Source organism: Geotrypetes seraphini, chromosome 12 (genome assembly GCF_902459505.1).
Source record: "Geotrypetes seraphini chromosome 12, aGeoSer1.1, whole genome shotgun sequence".
In the NCBI taxonomy this organism is placed as follows: domain Eukaryota; kingdom Metazoa; phylum Chordata; class Amphibia; order Gymnophiona; family Dermophiidae; genus Geotrypetes; species Geotrypetes seraphini.
The window spans coordinates 37648270-37671017 of record NC_047095.1 but is presented as its reverse complement, the minus strand read 5'-3'; the positions used below and the strand labels follow the sequence as shown (position 1 = coordinate 37671017).

At 42.4% G+C, this 22748-nt stretch overlaps 1 protein-coding gene across 3 annotated transcripts in view; it reads right to left on the bottom strand.

The window, feature by feature from the left end:
* USP33 (ubiquitin specific peptidase 33) overlaps window positions 1–22748 on the bottom strand; it is a 100735-nt gene that overhangs the window by 5949 nt on the left and 72038 nt on the right. For all 3 annotated transcript variants that reach the window (XM_033915457.1, XM_033915459.1, XM_033915460.1), the window contains 4 exons: window positions 18807–18933; window positions 15964–16133; window positions 5815–5896; window positions 4881–4989 (listed from right to left, as the gene is read on the bottom strand). In XM_033915457.1, coding sequence (XP_033771348.1) covers window positions 4881–4989; window positions 5815–5896; window positions 15964–16133; window positions 18807–18933 — 488 coding nt within the window. The remainder of the gene's footprint in view (window positions 1–4880; window positions 4990–5814; window positions 5897–15963; window positions 16134–18806; window positions 18934–22748) is intronic.

The window sequence follows — 22748 nt, the reverse complement described above, 5'->3', positions numbered from 1 at the left end:
ATAAATTTTTCCTTGTCTCAGCGGCAGATGAATCCAGAGATAAGAACATAAGATGAGTGTGTTAAGTCCACCTACCAGCAGGTGGAGACAGAACACAAAGCTTAGCTCTATCATAAATACAATGGTCTGCTCACTGGTACTTCAGTATTCTCCATCTCCACAGGTGGATGGATGGTCTCTCTTCTGCTCCTGGTTTCATCTGTGTGATGAGTGACCTGCAAGCGGTACCTCAGTTTGACTCTGCCAAGCTTGCTTATGCTCCTGTTTAGACCATGCTAACTCAGCTGAGTGAGGGGTTTAGGCCTCTGGAATGCCCATCTGTTCCCTATCCTTCCCCCGGACCCCATATGATGTTTGCCCTGCTGGTTTTAAGAAAGGTTTGGACAATTTCCTGGAGGAAAAATCCATAGTCTGTTATTGAGAACGACATGGGGGAAGCCACTGCTTGCCATGTACTAGTGACCTGGATTGACCACCGTGAGGACGGACTACTGGCCTTGATGGACCATTGGTCTGACCCAGTAAGGCTATTCTTACAAGCAAACCCTGAGTGAGTGCAGTAATCTGGCAAATTCACATCAATGTAGCAGCATCGGGATGTTTTATTTGCTATACTTTTTTTTTTGTTGTTTGTTTCCTTCCTCTCCCCTTGGTCACGGAGACTCCAGTCCTTCAGTTTGCTCTTTTTTTTGCTGGGTCTGGTCCTTTGTTTTCCCTTATGGCATTTAACCCCCCCCCCCTTAAAAAAAAAAAAAAAAAAGAGGTAATCCTGCTGTTTGTAATGTTATAGGGGTACGGTGTAATATTATAGGCTTACCGTTTATCCTCCCATGATGGTTGTTTATTAGACAGCAACAACAAGTTTTTTTGTGCGGGAAGTCTGAAATTTGATTTTCACTCAGCACAGCCTTTGGAGGGGGGGAATGGAGTTGGCTCTGCAACTCTCTCTCAGTGATTCCTATGATGGCCATTCAGTTGAAACAAATGCAGGACGTAAGCGGTCAGACTAGTCTTTGAGTGGCAGCTCTACCGAGGTGATTTATGAGAAGGCCTTTTGGTTTGCAACAGAGGCCTCTCCTTGGCAGGAAGAATCAGTTTTCCACTGTCCTTCAGAGGGCATCTGTGATTTACGAGACAGCCGTTTGGATTGGAACACAGCCTGTCTTTTACTCCTCTGTAACCCCTGATCAGGGAGTATAGTGGGTGTGGGGGGGGGGAGGCCAAGAAACATGTATGCCCCAGTGGCTCCATGGCGACTGTCCACTATGGCCTTAGGTGCCAACTGCAGTGACTTTTCTTACAGGGGCTGTAAGGATCTGTATATTTCTAGATCACAGTTGGTTGAGTTCACTGTTGTGGGCTAACCAGGGCTCCACTGTGGATTGTAGTCATCTGTTTGATCCAGTAGTCACAGACAGTCCTTTCCAGCACTGAGCGGTGTCTTCAGCTGCAAGAACACTAGGGGCTTTGTTCTGTTTCTAGCACTTTACGAGGCAGCTCAGCATATTGCCTCTGTGGCCCTCTTACTCTGGTTGTTTGCATATATGCTTCTAAGTTTTGTGGTGGTGGTTGCCCCCCTTACAAGCTCATCATTGGCCCCAGTGCATGTCACCGTAGGCCTGTTTGGCTCAGTTTCAACTCGGTAGAAGCTCCATCTCTGGACCACCTCCCCTTGGGGAGGGGAGCATATAGCCTCATACAGATTTGCACCCTGCAATCCGCTAAGAAGATCGACTGTCGGCTCCGGGCGGCTTTCCCGCAGAGGAGAGAATCCTGCATTCACCGTGGGCCTCATCTGGGGCAGCCTCCTTGGAGCGGATGGGGCACGGGCAGTGTGTCTGGGAGGGAATGCATGGATGGGAGAACATCGCAGGGGAGGAGACATAGGCATCCTGGGACTGTCTACCAAGTCTCTTCCCTGAAGAAGCCCTTTCTGGAAACTTCAAACTTACTTGCTCCACTTCATCACTGACGCTAACCCATTCTGCTTCTATTCCTTTCTCTCCTCTCTTCTACCTTCCAAGTATTTAGATCAATGCTGTCTTGTTATTTTATTTTTCCTCTAACTCTACTTTTCACTTCTCTATTACCCTCCAGGTACTTTAGTTAGATTGTGAGCCTTCGGGACAGTAAGGGAATTTTTCAAGTACCTTTCTTATTTCTAATCTTAATGTATATTTTCTGTAAACCGCTTAGAACCTAACGGATGTAGCGGTATATAAGAAATAAATTACATTACATTACATTACATTGTTTGGATCAGCTCTACCTTGTCAAGTTGAGGATGGACCCTCCGGCTTGTCCAACCTGGCCCCATCTTGGGTCCAGTTCCTTCTATACAGGTAGTGAACCATTTGGGGAGACTATTTCAGGATCCACTACTCTGGATAAACTGGAAGTGGAGTCTCCTCCCTATCAGCAAAGTTCCTTCTATGGTTCAGCTCCATTTCTGGATGTACTGAGGGGGGAGGGGCCTCAGCCACAGCCATGGGTCCTTCCACACTTCACCTCCAGCGGTTCCATCTCTGGATGCAGAACAGGGAGCCTTTGGCCCATTTGATGTGACCCCCTTCGCTGGATGTAGAATATAGCTGCAGTCCCCTTGCTGACAGTGGAGCACAGCTCCGGCTACATGTGTGCTATGGCCCCATGAAGAGTGCAGCTCCAGTTGCAGATCTTCCCCGACTCTACCACAGCCCATTGCTAGCTCTGGGACACAGTTTCAGATGCATGTGTGCTTCGGCTCCATCACTATGGGTGGTGCATGTTCCATCGCTGGATGTAGAGCACAGCTCAGTCTGCATGTGGGCCCATGCTTCATCTCTGTTGTAAAGCGCGGCTTCGTCTACCAGGTTGACATCGGCTCCTGGCCTTGGCACCACTTCTCTAGATATACAGAGCAGTTTCGGTTGCCTGTCTGGCAGTTCTCCTTTGAATGTACAGACCAGCTTCACCTGCCTGGCATTGCTCCAACTTTGAATGTAAAGAGTGGATTTGGTTGTCCGTCTGACACTGCCCCAGCTCTGAAGATACAAAGAGGCTTTGTATGCCTGTCTAGCCCTGCTACATCTGTTTGTACAGAGGGACTTCGGTTCTGGTCTGTCAATGCTCTGTGGATATAGGACCTACGACTGCCTATCTGGTTCTGCCCCAGTTCTGGATGTACAGTGGGGCTTCAGCTCCCTGTCTAGCACCAATACATCTCTGAAGGTTCAGAGCGGCTTAGACTACCAGGTTGACATTGCTCTATTGCTGAACATTGAATATTAATTCAGTTCACCATGTAGTGCTTCTCCAGATTGGGATGCGAGTACTACCTCCTTTGGCATGAGTTTCTCTGCATCCTCAATCTCTGGTTGTAGTGCATGGCCCAGTCAGGCTGATCAATACACCTCCCTCTCCAGCTGTCGAGCGAGAGAAATGTGGATCCAATATGAATTGGGAAACATAGGTCCACATCACAGTGGCTCCATGGCTGCTTGCCCAGTGCATTTCCTTTGTCCTAAGTGGCACATACCTCCAGAATTTCTGGCTGGACACAGCCCAAGTATACAGCTTTGTTCCTGCCTGTTGCGCTCTCTCCTAGGTCAGTCAGTCTGCCATGCACAGGTCACAGACCTAGCTTTGGCCATCCCTGGCGTGCTCGTTCTTTGCAAGCTAGCATGCAAGTTGCCTTCCTGGGCTGTGAAGTGCCTTTCCTTAGCGCTGCTCCTTGGGTCCTGTACGTTTTCCTGTCTGAAGGTTCAGCTAATTTGGGGGGGGGGGGTCACAGCTGATTCACTAACTATTTTTAATTGGGTAAAACCCGACTGCTGCAGACCTGTTACCAACAGGTCTGCCTGGTTTTTTTTTAATCCAAACAGACCGGGGATTTTGAATTACAGTCCACTCGAGGGGGCAATACTTTCAAAATAGAACAAAACACAAAAGATCCCCCTCTCATCAATACTGGGCAAGTTTCTCAAATAATATCATCATGTAACATTTAAAGGCTTTTAAATATTTAAATGTGCTCATAAGCTCTTCAGCAAGGCGCCAGAACAGGGGTACAATGTCGCTGGAAAAGTGCTTGAATTTTAATCATAACACATTGCATGGAGCAAGGATTCTTAATTCTACTGGAGTGTCAGATGTTATGGCTCTACAAAAGCTGTTTAACAGTAGACCACTTATCTGAAAAGGTCCTGTTTTTAATGGCATTGATATTTTGTGTATATTACACACAAAATATCTTCCCCCCCCAAAAAAAAAAAGCCTCTCACCTCCCCGACAGCCACCAAACTAATATGGCAGGAGGAATGCAAACTCCTGCCGCAACCCCCCCCTACACTTACAATTCTGCTTGTTGGGGGTAGGGGTGGGGAACAACCCTTCACTACACTTACAACATGCGCTCTGAGCACTTCGCCCTATGCTTTCCTGTTTGCACTCTGAAGGGGTGTGTGAGAGGAACCCCCACACACACTCATTGGGGAGGGGGAACCCACTACACTTGCAACTCACGCTCTCAGCACTTACAATTCGCTCAGGGGTGGGGGGAACCTTTACAATGACATGCTCAGGGGGTGTTCAACGCCGACACGCTCTCAATTATAACATTGCCACAACCCCCACACACATATACACCACTTACAATTCTGCCAATGTCCTGCACGCTATTGACGATGTACCTGTGACAATACATTAAAGCATTTAAATGCTATACTTCATTTTAAATATTCCATATCTATAGCTGCCGGTATCATAATATCTATAACTAAACAAAGAAAATTCTATTTTGGTGGTTTATTACCTCTACTAATTAATTCATGACCAGAACAAACAAATTAGAACAAATATTAGGAAAATATTATAGTTGCATTGAGTTGAGAATAAGTTACCCTAATAAACATTTCCAGTTCAGTCTTTCTTCTTTTTTCGATTTTCTCAGCTTCTACTTGGCAAGTCTGGCAAACATACAGATGATTAACAGCTGGCCCCCCTCCATACCTGTCGCATAATAAAAAGTATACTAATCAATTATGATTTGTAATAATACCTCAATTAGAACACATCAGCATCACATACCTTAATTGTTCACATATTTGCCATATGTCTTGTAATTCAGTTTATAGTGAAATCAAACAACTTATTTTTGTAAGACATGCTAACATGCATGCCAAAACACATACATACCCCAAGTTTTTTCAGAGATTTGTGTGTGAAGACACAGAATGGGCAAAACGTGAACTCTGAACAGTTAGCCAAAATGGCTTGGTTAAGGTGAAAGAGTGGTAGAAGAAATTAAATCCGGGACTCCTGTTATCACTTTAAGCTTTTGCCATATGACTAAAATGTTAATCTCAAATAAAGGAGTTAAAATGGTAGCTTGTAGAGTGTGACAATGTTTGTATTTATTTATTTAATTACTTTTCTATCCCTGTTTCCCCAAATAGCTCAGAATGGGTTATAGGGATAATGGTAATTCATGACAGACCATATTTTTCGCTCCATAAGACGTACTTTTTCTACCCCAAAAAGGGGGTGGAAAAGTGGGTACGTCTTATGGAGCAAATACACCTCCCCCTGTACCTTTTTTTTTTTTTTTAAACTGGCGGTGGTCCAGCATGGTCTCCTGCTGGATGGCTGTCTTTCTCATTGCAGAGCGGCACACAACGCAGGAGTGCAACCTTTGCGCTTCCTGCTTGGTCCCGCGCCACTCTGTGATTGGCTGAGGTTAGTTCTTGCGAATCACATGTCTTTGGAGACACACAGTAACAATGAATGACAGAATACCTGGGTGTAAATCATGTTAATTTACATCATAGAGCTTACCTGCTGTATAAATAGTCCCATATATGCTGAGGCAACATAACAACCAGTTCTTCTATAAAACCTGCCTTATATGGAGGAACACCTAGAAAAACAAGGGGAAGTCTGTTATTCTAGGGCTATTTCATGACAAATAAAAAGAAAAAGCACAGTTACTTACCATAACAGGTGTTATCCAGGGGACAGCAGGCAGATTTTCTCACATGTGGGTGACATCATCCATGGAACCCCAGTACAGACAGCTTTAAAAAATGCATTGCCACTTTAAGAACTTGAGAAAGTTCACGAACTGCCCGCACCGCACATGTGCGAGTGCCTTCCCGCCCAACACAGGCTCACAGTTCCTCAGTTTGGTTAGCAAGCTAAGAAGCCAACCAGGGGAGGTGGGTGGGTTGTAAGAATATCTGCCTGCTGTCCCTGGATAACACCTGTTACGGTAAGTAACTCTGCTTTATCCCAGGACAAGCAGGCAGCATATTCTCACATGTGGGACTCCCTCACTTACTATGATGGGATATAGGGAGAGTTTTCCATTAGGAAAATTAATTTTGCAATACTGCTTGGCCGAAGTGATCATCCCATCTGGAATAAGATTCCAGACAGTAGTGTGATATGAATGTATGAACTGAGGACCAAGTAGCAGGTTTACAGATTTCATCAATAGGATTTGAGTGAAGGAAAGCAACTGAAGCTTGGTGGTTTGTGACATGACTGAAGCTTTGTGGTCTGTGACACGACTCTCCAGTTGTAGCCCAGCCTGAGCATAAGAGAAGGAGATAAGAGGCCTACCATGTGGAAATCGTTCTCTTGGATAGTGGAGGTCCCAACTTGTTAGATCAAAGGATACAAAAAGTTGAGGAGTTTTCTATGCAGTTGAGTTTTCTGCAAGTAGTAAGCCAATTCTCGTTGCAGTCCAGAGTGTGAAGAGCCACTTCCCCAGGGTGAGAGTGAGGCTTGGGAAAGAATACTGGAAGTACAATAGATTAAGGTGGAATTCCGTGATGACTTTTGAAAGACACTTGGGATGAGTGTGAAGCACCACCTTGTCATGGTGGAATACTGTGAAGGGGGGAACCGCCACCATTGGTTGAAGCTCACTGACTCTTCGAGCTTCTGTTTAAAGCACATTGGCTTCCTATAAAACATTATCACTTAAAAAATTATGTTGTTGACATTCAAAACTAGAATATCAGGGCAGCCTGAATTCATTAATAGACTTCTGATCCCATAATCTCAGCGCTCTCTCTGGTCATCTAACCAAAATCTGCTTTCAATCCCCTCATTAAGACATATTAATACTATGAGAAACAAAATTTTTTCTGGCTCCACCCCCTCGCTATGGAACTCGGCTCAAAACTATATAAGAGAGATCACATCATTAGATACCTTTAAGTCCAGCCTAAAAACATTTCTTTTTAAAGACACTTTTTAAGTTTGACCATCCTTTTAAGGACGTTTTAAGTTAATGCCAATCTAGCCTTTCCAGCTAAATCCTATATTCCCCTCTTTCTGTTCTTTTCTATACAAACTTTTGTAGTTCCCTATCCTCCTGTGCCAGTTTGTCAAGGACTGCCTGTTGGTCCTGTAATTTTGTTTTCCTGTAATATTTTAAAATCGTATGTTTCTATGTTGGGTTTTAAACTGTATGTAAAACCGCTTCAAATTCTGATAAGGTGGTATATCAAATTTTAATAAACTTTGACATTGAGATGAGAAAGATCACTTTCCAAGTAATAACTAAGATTAATCTGACAGGCTGAGAAAGATGAAGGTCAACCAATGTTAGGCCAAGAGGTACCAAGCTGTCAGGTGAAAGATTGGGATGCAGAAGAGATGGGAAAATTTGAAGAGGTATTGGTTCCTTCATACTGAGTTGAAGTAGAAGGGAGAACCAGGGTTGCCTGGGCTACCGAGCTATAAGAATCATGGTGGCTGATTTCTGCTTGAGCTTGGCAAACGTCTTGAGGATGAGAGGAATTGGAGGAAAAGCGTAGAGAAACTTGCGAGTCCAATCCAGCAGAAAAGCATCTGCTTCCAGACAGTGAGGAGAGTACTGCTGGGAGCAAAACTGGGGCAGCTTGTGGTGGTGGGGGAGGGGGATTGAAACACTGAAGAAAATATGGGACGCAGAACTGCAGAGTTGAGTGTCCAGTCATGTGGTTGAAGTCTGCAAGTGAATTCTGTTCCCCCTTGAATGTATATTGCTTTCAGAAATATATTGTGAGCAATTGCCCAGGTCCAAATCTTCTTGGGCCTCCAGATAAGACAGAGGGAACCCGTGCCTCCTTGTTTGTTTATGTAATACATTGCGACCTAATTGTCTGTATGGATGAGAAGGACGGTGTTGGTCACAATGTGCTGAAAAGCTTTGAGAGCATTGTAGATCGCTCTGAGTTCCAACAGATTTATATGACATTCGATCTTGGGAAGACCAGTGAACTTGCGTGCAAAGCCAGTCTATATGAGCTCCCCAAGCTTAAGTGGACGAGTCCATGGTCAGAACTTTCTGATGAAGAGGGGTATGGAACAAAAATCCTCTGGACAGATTGGAAGAGTTCATCCACCACTGCAGAAACTGTTGAAGCAAAGGAGTGATTAATGTGTTGAGAGAGTGGGTTGAACGCTTGAAACCACTGAGATGCGAGAGTCAATTGAGGAATCCCGAGATGAAGTCTCGCAAAGGAGTAACATGTACTGTGGAAGCCATGTGACCCAGTAGTACCATCATTTGTCTGGCTGAGAATGATGGCAGATGATAAATCTGAGTGCAAAGCTGAATCAAATTGTCTTGTCATTGCTGCAGTAGAAACACACTGAGATGAAGGGTGTTGAGCAGAGCCTCTATGAATTGTAGGGTCTGAGATAGCTGAAACTGGGATTTGGGAAAATTGATTTCAAAACCCAACTGTTGAAGAGAATTGTCATGCAAGTCGCTACTTGTGAGGTAGGGTCCTTGATTAGCCAGTCATCCAGGTAAGGGAAGACTTGAAAGCTCTGAAACCATAGTGCTGCTGCCACTACTACCAGGCACTTGGTAAATACGCTGGGAGAGGATACAAGGCCAAAGGGTAGTACTTTGTATTGACAATGGTGATGAGCGACCTGAAACTGGAGGAATCGTCTGAAGGCCGGATGCACTGGAATGTGAAAGTAGGCTTCTTTTAGATCCAGAGAGCATAGCTAGTCATTGCGATGTAAGAAGGAGTATAAAGTTACCAGGGATAACATCCGGAACTTTTCCTTCACTAGAAACTTGTTGAGACCCTTGAGGTCCAAGATTGGACAACGACCTCCTATCTTCTTCAGAATGAGAAAATACCAGGAGTAAAAACCCCTGGTTCCTCTGTACAGGAGGAACCCTTTCGATAGCATTGAGAAGAAGGGATTCTATCTCCCGAAGAAGAAAGGATATCTGCTGAGGGTGAGAAGATTACTCTTGGAGGATGATCTGGAGGAATGTCGAAGTGTAGAGTATCCCTCTCAAATAACTGTTAGTATCCAGAGGTCTGTGGTAATCAGTAACCAGTGAGGATAATAAAAGCTGAAGACGTCCTCCGATGGGTTGAGGGAGAGGCTGGGATAGAGGAACAATGGCTATGCTCTCGAGAAGCACGCCAAAGAGACTGAGCAGGCTTTTGTGGAGGTGTTAACTGGGTTTTTTTGAGGACGATATTATTTCTGTTTGTTCTGCTGCGGTCTAGTAGGAGCAGTAGGTTTGGAAGAAAAATGTCTCTGATAGGAAGAGAAAGGGTTTGAAAGACTTGAAGTTGAAGGTTCAGGCTTGGATTTAACCAAAGCATCACAATCTCGTCATATACCTTCTAGCCAGAGCAAGGGTGCAATAGATGTGACAAAAATCCTGCAATTGTTGTGAAGGGATGTACCTATCCAAAGACAATTTCTTAACCAGAGTCTTGACATAGCAGGAAATATAGAAATTGTAATTTATGACTGTTAGCCAACATGGAATTTTGGTATAGGTGACGGCCAAACTTGTCCATAGTGCGGGGACACTGAGGCATAAACTCTGGATGGAGTAAATTTTTTCAAAGTCAACTACCACCAGGGACTGGTGCTTAAGTTGTGGCTTGTCAAAACCAGTGGAAGAGATAATTTTGTATAGAGTGTTCAATTTTCTGAAAACCATAGTAATAGTAAGGGGGGGGTCCTCCCAGTTCTTATGACAAGTCTCTTTGAAAATATCATGTAATGGTAGTCGCTGAAGTTCTTTAGGAGGTTCATCATAGTCCAAAGCCTCTAAATATTCAGCACTATGAGCAGAATCAGCTTCTAGTTTGACTGAAAACTCTTTGCCCAATTGCCGGAAGAATTTTGTGAAAGAAAGTTTCTCAGGTGGAGACTTTTGATACTTCACAGAAGTAGTATCATAAGCCTCTGTAGTACTGTAGACTCAGATACATCATTCACTGAGTCAGACTGTAAGTCCAAGTTAAAAAAGTCTTTTGGCGAAGGAATGCATCAGAATCGATGATGTCGTGTCCGGTGTCAATCTGATGAAGATGACAATGTATGATGTGACTTCCTTTAACGCTTAGAAGAGCGGGAAGGAAAGCGGTGTTTATGCTTCGAAGTAGCTGAGGATGAATGATGCTGAGTGGACTTGGATCGTCGAGAGGATGAAGAGCACCACTGATGTCTTCAAGAACTGAATTGACACTGCGATGGAGAACGAGATCTGCTGTTTTTATGCGTGGAACATCGGTGTGGTATCAGAGATCCAGTATTGGTAGTGCAGGATCTGATGACCTTATGCTCAGGGTGGGCCAGTACCGATGGAGACAGTGTCGGAACAAGAAGCTTGAACATGTCACCGACTTGAAAAAACGCTTTGAGCTTTTCACAGTATGAGTACACCAGTACCGTTTGTCTGGCCTCTGCGAGGGTGACTGTGAAGAGGATGCACATCTCAATGTAGGAGAGGCCAGACGTAAGAGTGGTCATCGCTTGGTTGGCATCAAGGGACTGTATGCAATGTTGACCTGAAAGACCTGTTGGGAAACTAGCAGCTTTTTAGCTGGCTTACCCAATGGAGCAATGTCCTCTGACGCCGATGCTTTCGATGTTGAAGGTTGTAATGTCTTCTCAGTATCCATACCGGTGACAAACAACTTTTCCTGTTGGAGCTTTCAACTCTTAATGGTACATTTTTGCAGGGTACAATACTGCGCGGATTCAACACGGTGTTCCAAGCCAAGGCACTGTAAGTACCAACTATGTGGGTCAGTGATAGAAATTTGCCATTTGCACCTGCAATACTTTTTAAAACCAGTTAGTGGCCAGGACAGACAGAAAAACCGCCTCAGTCAAATTGAATTCAACGGCTGAGGAAAATAATGAGACCTTGACAGGGGAAGACTGCGAGGTGAGAACAGCAAGGAAAAAAAAATGTCCTTGACTGTTTGCTTTGTTTTTTTTAACTCAAAACACGTTTCTAAGAAATGAAGAAAAAATAAGACTATATACACGTGAGCAGGAAGACAATGGCAAAATTTGAACTATGTTCAAAGAACACAATTTAGCTCCACAAAAAACTAAGAACTGAGGAGCTGCGAGCCTTCGTCAGGTGGGAAGGCACTCACAGATGCGCAGTGTGGGCAGTTTGCAAAATCTCTCAAGTTTTTAAAGTGGCGATGCACTTTTCAAGCTGTCTGAACCAGGGCTCCGTGGATGACATCACCCACATGTGAAAATATGCTGCCTGCTTGTCCTGGGATAACTGGTACCTTGTCATAATGTCTCAAAGAAAATTCAACAAGTTACTTTATATAAAATATGCAAATACCATGATCTTATAAAATCCCCTTTATTCTAGTTTTATGTTAAAAAAAAAAACCCAACAAAAATCAGTATTGAAAAAATTGGGGAGGATATATTTACAGAAGTCATTTTTCAATGACAGGGACAATACGAAGATCTTTCATGAGATTGCACAAGGATAATCAAGAGTTTACAGAACTAAGAAGCTTTTTTTTCTAACACAATGCTTGACATTTTTCAATCACGACGCGTAACTTTTTTTGATAAATAGCACAGCTTTTTTAACTACAAAAGTGAGGCACAGCACGGATCGAGAATTCGACACAGAAAACTTGACAAGAATTTGAGCAAGATAAGTCTTTCTGTTCTATTAAATTGCTACAATGATGAGTGTTCAAAAGATTTAACCATTGCATAAATATTGCTCAAGCAAGAGTTTTTTTCAAAGCCGATGAGGTGGTTTCCCTCTAGTATACTTGCTCAGTTTTGTACTTTCAGCATACAGGGATCTGAAGCTTTTTTCCTCCTTTAATAGTGATTTAAATACATTATAATAGTTCACCAGTGATATGTAAGGCTCTTCATAGTACGGTCCAGAGTCCCGCAAGAACTGACGGCAGCCATTCAGGGAGCGGCGCAGGAGCGCAAAAAGCTCACGCCTGCCTTCTGCACTGCTCTGCAGAAAGCTCTTGCCAATAAAGCGCTGGACCACCAGAATTAGAAAAAGGTATCCAGGGGAGGGGGATGCCTATATTGTACACCGTCTAGACATTTGTTTTGATAAAAATAAAGAGACTTGAAACTACCACTAGACCTGCCCTGTACCGGCCTACCACTAGACCACCAGAGGGGGGGGGGGGGGACAGGGTACAGGGCATTGCGGTGGGACACAGTACACCATTTGGTTCAGAATTTTTTTTCTTGGTTTTTCCTCTTCTACATGTAGGTGTGTCTTATAGAGTGAAAAATATAGTGTATCAAATCTGATCATGTTATGATCACTTATGAAGCGGCCCCAACATTATTACCTCCCTCAACAATTCATGTGCTCCACTAAGAACTAGATCTAAAATTGCTTCACCTCTTGTCAATTCCTGAATCAGCTGCTCCATAAAGCAGTCCTTGATTTCATCAAGGAATTTTATCTCCCTAGCACATTATGTGCAGGATTTGCTAGCAAGAGAAAGAGGAAGGCCAAATTTGCTACAGAGTTAAGTGCTAGTTTTATTCCTGCATGTCTTTGAACTTAGAAAGCGTGTTGATATTTTGAACTGCCCATGGGTGGTATGAGAGTGTTTGCTGCATCAAGACTATTTATAACTGTGGAGTTTGTTTTTGGGGTTTTACTTATGATTTAAGCTGCACTTACTATTTTTTAGCGGCTAATATATTTGTGTGGTGTAGAAAATACCAAAGTCTTTATTCTCCACTTGTATGTGTTAATTTTGCAGTGATAAGTCTATTTACACCTTCGAAGAAGAGGAGAGTATTGGGGGGTTGTGGTGTGTGTGTATATATATGCACACACATATATACACACGCCTTCGAAGGCGTAAATAGACTTATCACTGCAAAATTAACACACACAAGTGGAGAATAAAGACACATAAATCAATACCCATTATTACTGTGTTACCCAGTTTGTTAGCCTCCCTAATTTCTGATGACATTTCAGCATCTGACTCTACATCCTGGTCAGGCGGTCAGTAGTACACTCCTATCACTATCCTTTCCCCCTTTACACATGGAATTTCTACCCATAGGGATTCCAAGATGTGTTTCTGCTCCTGTAGAATTTTCAGTCCACTTGATTCAAGGCCCTCCTTAACATACAATGCTACATATCCACCAATTCGATCCATCCTATCACAACGATATAACTTGTACCCTGGTATGACAATGTTCCATTGGTTATCTTCCTTCCGCCAGGTTTCAGAGATGTCAATTATATCTATCTTTTCATTTAGTGCAATATATTCTAACTCTCCCATCTTGTTTCGTAGGCTTCTGGCATTTGCATACAGACATTTCCAAACAGTGTTTGTCATATGTATTTACAATTTGCTCAGAAGTTGGCATAGATAACTTGCAATCTTTAAAGCAACCTGCTGTGTATTTAAGGAAACCTGGTCTATTGTAGTCTGTATTGTAATCTCACTATCGGGTTGCTACATCTTCCCTTTTATGATATCTTTTAAAGATACCTTGTCCCGTTAGGGATCAAGATTTTGGCGGACTCTCTCTGTAGACATCTTAAGGCTACGTCAAGCTTGCCTCTATCGGTCCCTTTATGGGCAGGTTCTAGCTACAGGATTGTCTCCTACTTCACCAGGATGACATTCTCCTTTAAGAGGACCTCCCTCCTCCGAGGCAGCATAGAAGCTGCCAGACTGGAGGTGGGACTCTTCTATAGCGTCCATGTAGGTCTCCTCTATGTACCTCTCTGTCTCCCTTAGCTCCTCTAGCCACCAAACACACACATAAGACCTCTCACCAACTGGGAAATAATCAAACATTTGCAAAAGACTGGATAGCCCCTATCTTGTTGCTGGATAACTGCCTGCATTTTAATATTGGTGATTTCTTTCTTAAGTTGCTACGGGAATTGGAATACATGCTCAAAGTTCCCCTAAGATTGCTAGTTATATGTTAGGCTATGGTAATGTTTAATTTTTATGATTATTTTGTAATGTTGTAATAGATAAGTTACCCTCCAAGGATTTTGCAGACTATTTCTTAAGAGCTAATTGTTTGTAGCCTTCTAATTGGTTCGAGGAACTATAAAATCAGAGATCAAGGCAGGAGTAAAACACTAAACAAGACTTTCCTCAACTGCTATCTGTGCCCTAATCTGATTTTATGCTCTGAAATACAACCTAAAATACTAATCTAAACTAAAACACTTTTTATATAAAAACCCTAACAGAGACTCTAAAGGCTACACTAGTGCCTAAACTGACTTTGTTGTAAAAGCAGAGTGCTGAACTAAAAAAAAAGGAGGCCAATGAAATAGCCTACTGAAGCCCAAGTTTTACCCTTTCCCTAGTTTGAATACTAGCAGGTAAACTAAACTAAACTAAACTAAGCCTTAGGTTTATATACCGCATCTTCTCCACTGAAGTGGAGCTCGACACGGTTTACAGAGTTAAAAAAAAATATGGGAAGAGAGAAGAGAAAGAGTTTACAAAGCATAAAAAGAGGGGATGTAATCAGGAGAAGAGATTATTATATGCTAGAGAAAAGCCAGGTTTGGAGTTTTCCCCTTAGCAGATCCTCCTCCCCTCAGCACCCCTGCTGGGCAGAATGGATAGACACTTCAGGGTTTTTTTTGGCTTTTTTTGATCTGCCATCATTTACTATGTCACTATGTTGATGCTATATCGCACAGTATTCTAACATTTGAGCAGCTGAAACTTGCTGACTCCTGAATTTTCTCCATAGTGGATATCAGTTTGGCATTCTTTTGTTGTGGAAGGCAGTTGCCCCGAGTCATGTCTAACAAGACTCCTATGAATTCCTAATTTTAAGTTGGTTTTAGATATAATTGGCATAATTTATGACAAACCCTAGCAATTCCAGCACCCAAATGGTTGAGTAAATTGATCTTCCTGAGCAGCATGCTTGCGGCCAATTGTCCAAATAGGGAAACATGCACATCCCCGGTCTACACAGATCTGTGATGACTGCTCAACAGTGCTTGAACACTCAAGGAGCTGATAAGGTCAAATGGCAGTGCTTTTGCATCCACAAGGTTTCCCCTTAACATTCTCAGATTCAGAATCTTGGAAAGAGCGAGACCAGAAGGCCTTGAGCATGCGCAAATGCTCAAGGCCCAGCCCAGCACAAGCAAGAGGAAGGATCGCCGATGCACTGCCCTGCCCAACACAGAAGAGGGAGGATCTTCGGGCACCGACATGTCCTGTGCGTTGGTGCTGGTGCCGGTGCCCAATCGGGGTAAGGGATATCGTTTTGGTGCTCGGGGGAGCATGTAAGATCGCGGGGGGGGGGGACTCGAGCAGGGGGGGGATTGGAGCAGCAGCCGTGGCCTCAAGGGGGGAGGGATTGGAGCAGCGCCGGTAGCCTTGGGTGGGGGGGGGTTGGTGGAACGAATCAAAGCGAGTTTCCATTCATTCCTATGGGGAAACTCGCTTTGATATACGAGCAATTTGGTTTACGAGCATACTTCTGGAATGAATTATGCTCGTAAACCAAGGTTCCACTGTATACAAAACAGGATTTACTGGATACTGTACAGACTTTCTGCTGCAAGTAAATCCATCAGTTCCCAAATGTAACTTTTTTTTTTCCCATATTAACAGGGTTGATAACTTTTTCTTATCTCATGATCATCAGATAAGATGTGGATGGACTCACCTCCATGTATACAAAGGAAATCATTATTAGAAATAGGACCTGGCTCAGCAAAAGTCTTAAATTTATTTAGCCACTGGTGAGAAATATAGAACTGCAGAAGACTCGGTTCCATCATATTAAGAAGATTGGAAACTCTTCTTCTCTCTTTCTGAGCATCTTCGCTGCATTTTCTGCAGTGAAGATAAAAATAACAAAATATATGTAAATAAATTTGTTCATTTTAACAGATTGCCAAAATATCTGTATCAGTAAAAAATGTATTTTAATACTGCCTATGACACTACTGTTATTTCTGGATTTCAATTTATTACTTCTCTTTTGATTGTAGTATTTAAAGCAAAGTACAACAAATGTAATAACAAAAAATGTTAAAACTAGGTAACAGAACTAAACAGCTTCAATATAAAAACAATAATAGCTACACATTAGAATCCATTCATTACCATCTACTATATAAATTCTTATAAGGGTTCGTGTTACCAAAAGGCTAGGGATATGTTTACAGGGTCAGACCACAAACCCAAAAATCCCAGAGGAGGGTAGGGACAATAAAATTTTAAAAATAAAGAGCAGCACCAAGTTGAAGGTTCATTCAGTCCCTGTGCACTGCACTATACTAATAGCACAGGAGTTCTCAGGTTGGCTGGGAGGCAGCAGGAGGAAAAGTATCAGTGGACAAAGTAAGAATATGGACTACTGCTGCCCGATTCAGGGAAAAACATTTTGATTCAATTTGGCCTATTGAATCAAATTTGATTTGATTTGCTTTTCCTGCCCAATCGGGTCTTTTTTTTCTTCTCAAATATCCTGGCAAGATTATTTTGTAGCCTTTCCGCCCCACCCCCTTCCCTCTACCACCCCCAGCAGACGCAAATTCTTCCTCTCCCCTCCTCCCACATGTGCAGAACCTTTTCTCCCCTCCCACTCATTCCCCTCTGTAGCAGTTTTCCATCCCCCTGTGCAGCAGCACCCCACTCACTCTCCCACCGTGAGACCATCAGAGCAGCGGCGGCAATGGATGGTCAGCAGCGGCATCTCTCTGAACGAGCTACTCTTGGGCTTCCCTCTACCGCATCATCAGTGACACAGCAGAGGGAAGACCCTGGCGGGGCTGGCCGCAGAGCAGCCCGTTCAGAATGATGCTGCTGCTGACCATCTATCGCTGCTGCTGCTGCTTTAGGAGGTCTCAGAAGTATGTCAGATCTTGGTGTAGTGCTGATTGCTGAATCGGTGAGCCTGATTTTCTTGGACAACAAATCGGATTCACAGAAGTAAATCAGTGAATATATAAATGCTTATCTTTGGAGAAAGATGGCAAACGCTGTAGGGCAGGAAAGGGCACAAGTAGGGACTGAATCAAGTGGGAAAAGAGAAGTAATTGAAGATTCATAGGGACAGTGAATCCACTTGTTATGGATAGTACAACATAAAATGTATCCCTGGATATAAAAAAATTAATCATCATAATAAATGTGGCTAGCATAAATTCTAACTAAATTTGTGATTAATTCCTTAATGATTTTTTTAAAAATAAATACCTTTCACATGAGGTGTCTTACCCCTTAGAAAAGGACAATGGTTATGTAAAAAAAAAAAAAAAAAAACAACCCTAAATATATATTTTTAATTCCTCAATGAATACCTGAATTAGAGAAGGAACTCACCTGCAACAGGTGTTCTCTAAAGACAGATAATTAGTCACACATGTGAAGATGATCTACCACTGCCTGGCACCACCCATTTTCCAATGCTCTCCCCCTTATGCTGTTAAATTTTATTGGCTTAGGGAGCTCTTTTACTAAAATACATCAATAAACTGACTTAGGGCTTCTTTTACTAAGGTGCGCTAGCGTTCTTAGCGCACGCATAAGATTAGCACGCGCTAGCCATAAAAGGAGGCGGTAGCGGCTTAGATCCTTAAAAGGAGGCTGTAGCGGCTAGCGCATGCTAAAACCGCTAGTGCACCTTTGTAAAAGGAGTGCGTTGTAATTTGAGACTTACCTGCGCGCTATTTTTAACAATTCCCTATTAGTGCATTAAACCTGCAAAATATTTAAATGCAGGAACACTCACAAATTTATCGCATTTGTGGTAAGCATCTTCCTATGTGTTAAGTATGCTTTAGGACTTAAATGCCCTCTTGTAAATGGGCCCCTAAATAACTTCTGCACATGCTGAGAAAACTCTTTTCAAGAAATATCTGGAAATCTTTGAAAGCATCTGTTGATGCCTAATGGCAATGACATCACCCAACATGCAATGGGTGATCAGCTCAGCTTCCACAATAGTTTTGCAGAAAACTGTTCAATTTCTGTGTAAGACACCATACAAATAAAAGTTTAGCAAACAAAAACTGCTGTGGACATCAGCTGCAAGAGCAAAAAGGACATATTCAAACAAAGACATTAGTTTGTGCCTTTGCATTGGTAGGTCACGATAAGTTACATTCATGAATAAAATATATTTTCTTAACCTGCAAAGGGCTTACAAACTTGTTGGCACCCGAGACAATGGGGTATGAAGTGGCTTGCACAAGATCACAAGGGTTCTCAGCCCACTGCTCTAACTATGCTACTCTTCAAGAAAAAAATGGAAAACACTGAGGATTTTACTTTTTTTGAAAAACAAAAAAGTCAAATAAAAATTATTTCTGTTTTCCAAAAAAGAATACAAATAATCTTTAAACAGAACCTTCCGATGCTATATTTATTCTACAGCCTTGGGTAAATCTCTTTATAAATGTGGTTAATAATCAAATAAATAAATGACTTCTTTTGAGAGATATTTAGTCTGATCGGTTGTAAAATATTAATAAATCTCTTTTTTGTTTTAAATGTTTTTACCTGTAGAACAGCACATATGCTTCTGCATTCTGCACAATGGATTCTGGAACTTCCGTAACACTTTGATCATCAAATTCATACCACAAATTATTTAAATTATTTCGGCAAAATGCTATGTAATGTCCACCTAAATTTAACAAGACAACGTGTTAAAATATTTATTATTGGGTTTCCATTAAACAGATTAAAAATAATTTAAAAATTTAATAAAGAAGTTCTCAGCCTCTTGAAAAACTTTATACTAAATGCAGCGATTCTCAACTAGTGTGCTTTCCTTAACAACCACTTGTCATCTAGACCAGTGGTTCCCAACCCTGTCCTGGAGGAACACCAGGCCAATTGGGTTTTCAGGCTAGCCCTAATGAATATGCATGAAGCAAATTTGCATGCCTATCACTTCCATCATATGCAAATCTCTCTCATGCATATTCATTAGGGCTAGCCTGAAAACCCGATTGGCCTGGTGTTCCTCCAGGACAGGGTTGGGAATCACTGATCTAGACATTGGGACACTGGATCATCTGTTGTTCTATTGTCCTTTGATACTCAACTTTTGGAGGTCAATATGGGGTAAGATTAACAACATATTGGAATCATCAATTCCACTGACGTACGAGGTAGTCATATGTGGAACATTATTACATATTAAGCCCCCCATGGATCGATATAAATGCTATCTTTTCCTAATCATGACCGGGATAGCCATGCAGATGGTAACCCGTAATTGGAAGAATTACAATTGCCTAAATTTTTCTTTTTGATGGGCAAATCTGTGCTCCAACTATAGGTATGAAAAAAATGAATGCTGATAGTTTGGGGCACAGTAATTTATTTAAACTGGTTTGGGGGTCCGTTGACATCTTATATTACTTCACTATAGTAGGTCTTTGATTACGAGTCAATTTTTGCTTATTTTCGTACACATCCAGGGAAGGGGAGGGCTATTTTTATTTCTGTCCTAATTTTGACCTTTAAGTATTTACACCTGGGGTGGGAGGATATTATTAATCTGAATAGGGAAAGGTTAATGGAAAAATCTATGGGCTCCTTTTACAAATGTGCACTAGCAATTTTAGCGTAAGCGCTACCGCCTCCTTTTAAGCAGGCGGTAGTTTTTCAGCTAGCGCACGCTAATTTTGTGCGTGTGCTAAAAACGCTAGTGCACCTTCGTAAAAGGAGCCCTATGTTTCTGTGTTTTATTGATTAATCATTGGGTGGGTGGGATAAAATGGTTGGTCATGTATATTTGTAAGATGAATGTGCTTTTATTGACTTATATGTTATATACTTGTGTCTCGCACTATTGACGTTTGGAAAATAAATAAAAAATTTTTTTTTAAAACCCCAACCACTTGTGCCTGCAAGCAGAGGAGATCCTAAGAGTCAAGTTCTTGAAATTTAGCAGCTAAAATTTAATGCTAAGGAATGCAAGGTCATGTATTTGGGCTGCAAAAACCCGAAGGAACAGTACAGTTTAGGGGGAGAAGAACTTATGTGCATGACAGAAAAGCAGGACCTGGGTGTGATTGTATGCGATGACCTTAAGGTGGCTAAACAGGTTGAAAAGGTGACAGCGAAAGCTAGAAAGATGCTACATAGGAAGAGGTATGGCCAATAGGAAAAAGGAAGTATGGGTGCCCCTGTATAAGACTGGTGAGATCTCATTTAGAATAATGTATAAAATTGTGGAGCCCGCACCTTCAAAAAGATATAAAAAGGATAGAGTTGGACCAGTGGAAGGCTACTAAAATGGTGTGTGTCTTCATCATATGGTGTATGGGGACAGACTTAAAGATCTCAATTTGTATACATGAGTCTTTCGTTTGAAAAGAAGCTCTGGAATGAGAGGGCATAGGATGAAGTTAAGAGGTTATGTATTTCCTTAAGCTCAGCAGTAATCTTTTTTTTTTTTTTTTTAAACTGAAAGAGTGGTAGATGCATGGAACAGTCTCCTGGAAGAAGTGGTGGAGATCAAGCGTCTGAATTCAAGAAAGCAAGGTATAGGCACGTGGGATCTCTTAGAAGAAGAAATAATGGTTACTGCAGATAAGCAGACTGGATGGGTCATCTGGCCTTTACCTGCCATCATGTTTTTATGTTTCTATTATTTATGCTTCCTATCCCCAACAACAACCGCATCCACCCAGTGGCGTACCAATGGGGGTGGCTGCCACCCCGGGTGCAGCTCATAGGGGGGTACTCTGGTCCCTTCTCCACGCTGCTCTTCAGGCTGCCAGAGCTGCCTTTGATGACCTGGAAGCTTTCCTTCTGCAGCATCCTGGCTCTGTAGGGACAGGAAATAGAGAAAACTTCTGGTGCTCCAAAGACAGCATGTTCAGCTGACTAATGCTGTAATTGGACTAGAAGCTTTCCCTCTGCAATGTCCTGCTTCTGCAAGGACAGGAAGTTGAAGCAGAGGGAAAGCTTCTGTGGCCGCCAAAGGCAGCATGTTCAGCTAGCTGACTGATGTGGCCGGCAGCCTGAAGATTGCAAGTGGCAGCCTGGAGTAGAAAAAAGGAGTATCTATCCCATTTGGGGCAAATGTCATTTCCAATTGGGGTGAGGGAGAGGTAAAGGAGAAAACCCACCAAACTGGAAGGGAGGAGAGAAATGCCAAACCACAGGGGAAGGGCGAGAGAGATGGAAGGAATGACACATATGCCTAACCATAGGGGAAAGGGAGAGAAATATAAGGGAAGGAGAAAGATACCAGACTATGGGATGGGGTTGGAAGAGAAAGAAAGAAGAGAAGAAAGATGCCAGAGAGTGCCTGACCCATCTGTCTGATGAAGTTGATAAAGGACAGACTTTCAGATGGGGATCTGCATCAAGGTGGTGAAGGATCTGAGGGTATCCCATAGGATTCATCTGCAGAAAACACTGGATAATCATCAGCAGAGCCTGGTGACAAATCTGAGTCAGAGTTCTCAATGTCAGCTCTTCTGGGAGCATCGAGAGAAACATCAAGAATGCAACAAGAAATGTCAAGGAGAAGTTGATGTGCTCCGCTCCCACGAAGATAATGCAAACATCAAGCAGCTTTTCAATGTGGAGGCTCAACATCAAAACGTCAAAGACTGGAGCTGGAAATGTCGATGCAGGCGGATGCACAGTGTGCATCTGCAATAACCCAGCTAGTTTCTGCTGCAACGGTGATCGAAACTAGTCTTGCTGGTTATGCTCAATGTTACTGAAGTTGTACTGAAAATTTTATGGCTCTAAGCGACCTCTTCTGCATACAAGAGCAGAGTGTGCATGAACTATCTCAACGATCAGATCTAGACACTATACACACTAGTTGTGTGGATGGATCAGTGCCTGAAATGGTCCTACTGCACTAAATGCACAGTTTGAAGCTACTGGTGCCTTGGACATCAAGGGAAAACCCACCAATGCAAAGTCAAAGGACTCGATGGCCTGGGGAGGTACAGTAGATCTCAAACTGAAGAGAGTTCAAAGTTCCCAGCAAGGAAACGGGATGAAAAATGCCTAAAGGCCCGAAACATAGAATTTAGAAAAATATGTTTTTCAAAAAGCGTAGAGAAAATGAAATGACAAAACTGAAGGAAAAAAACAATCCCCACTGGAAATGTTGCTGGCATACTGTCCATAGGTTCTTTTTTTCTACATACAGTAGTTTCTAAATAGTATATTTGCAGGGTTTTGTGTTAATTCACAATATCTGGCAGCGGAAGGATTTTGTGTTGCTCTTTTTGAGATGACACCAGAATCTGAATACTATATATATTGTGTGTTTTGTATGAGAAATGAGAAATCTGAGGCTGATGTGTTGCATACAGTTTTTTGATATGGGATTGAAAGGTAGGCAAATTCACTCTAAACATACATTTAACAATGATGTATTTTTTGTTCATCTGTGAATTTTACTATTCAATATTTCATATACATGAAAACTTTATTAGGTGTGTAAAAATACAAAAA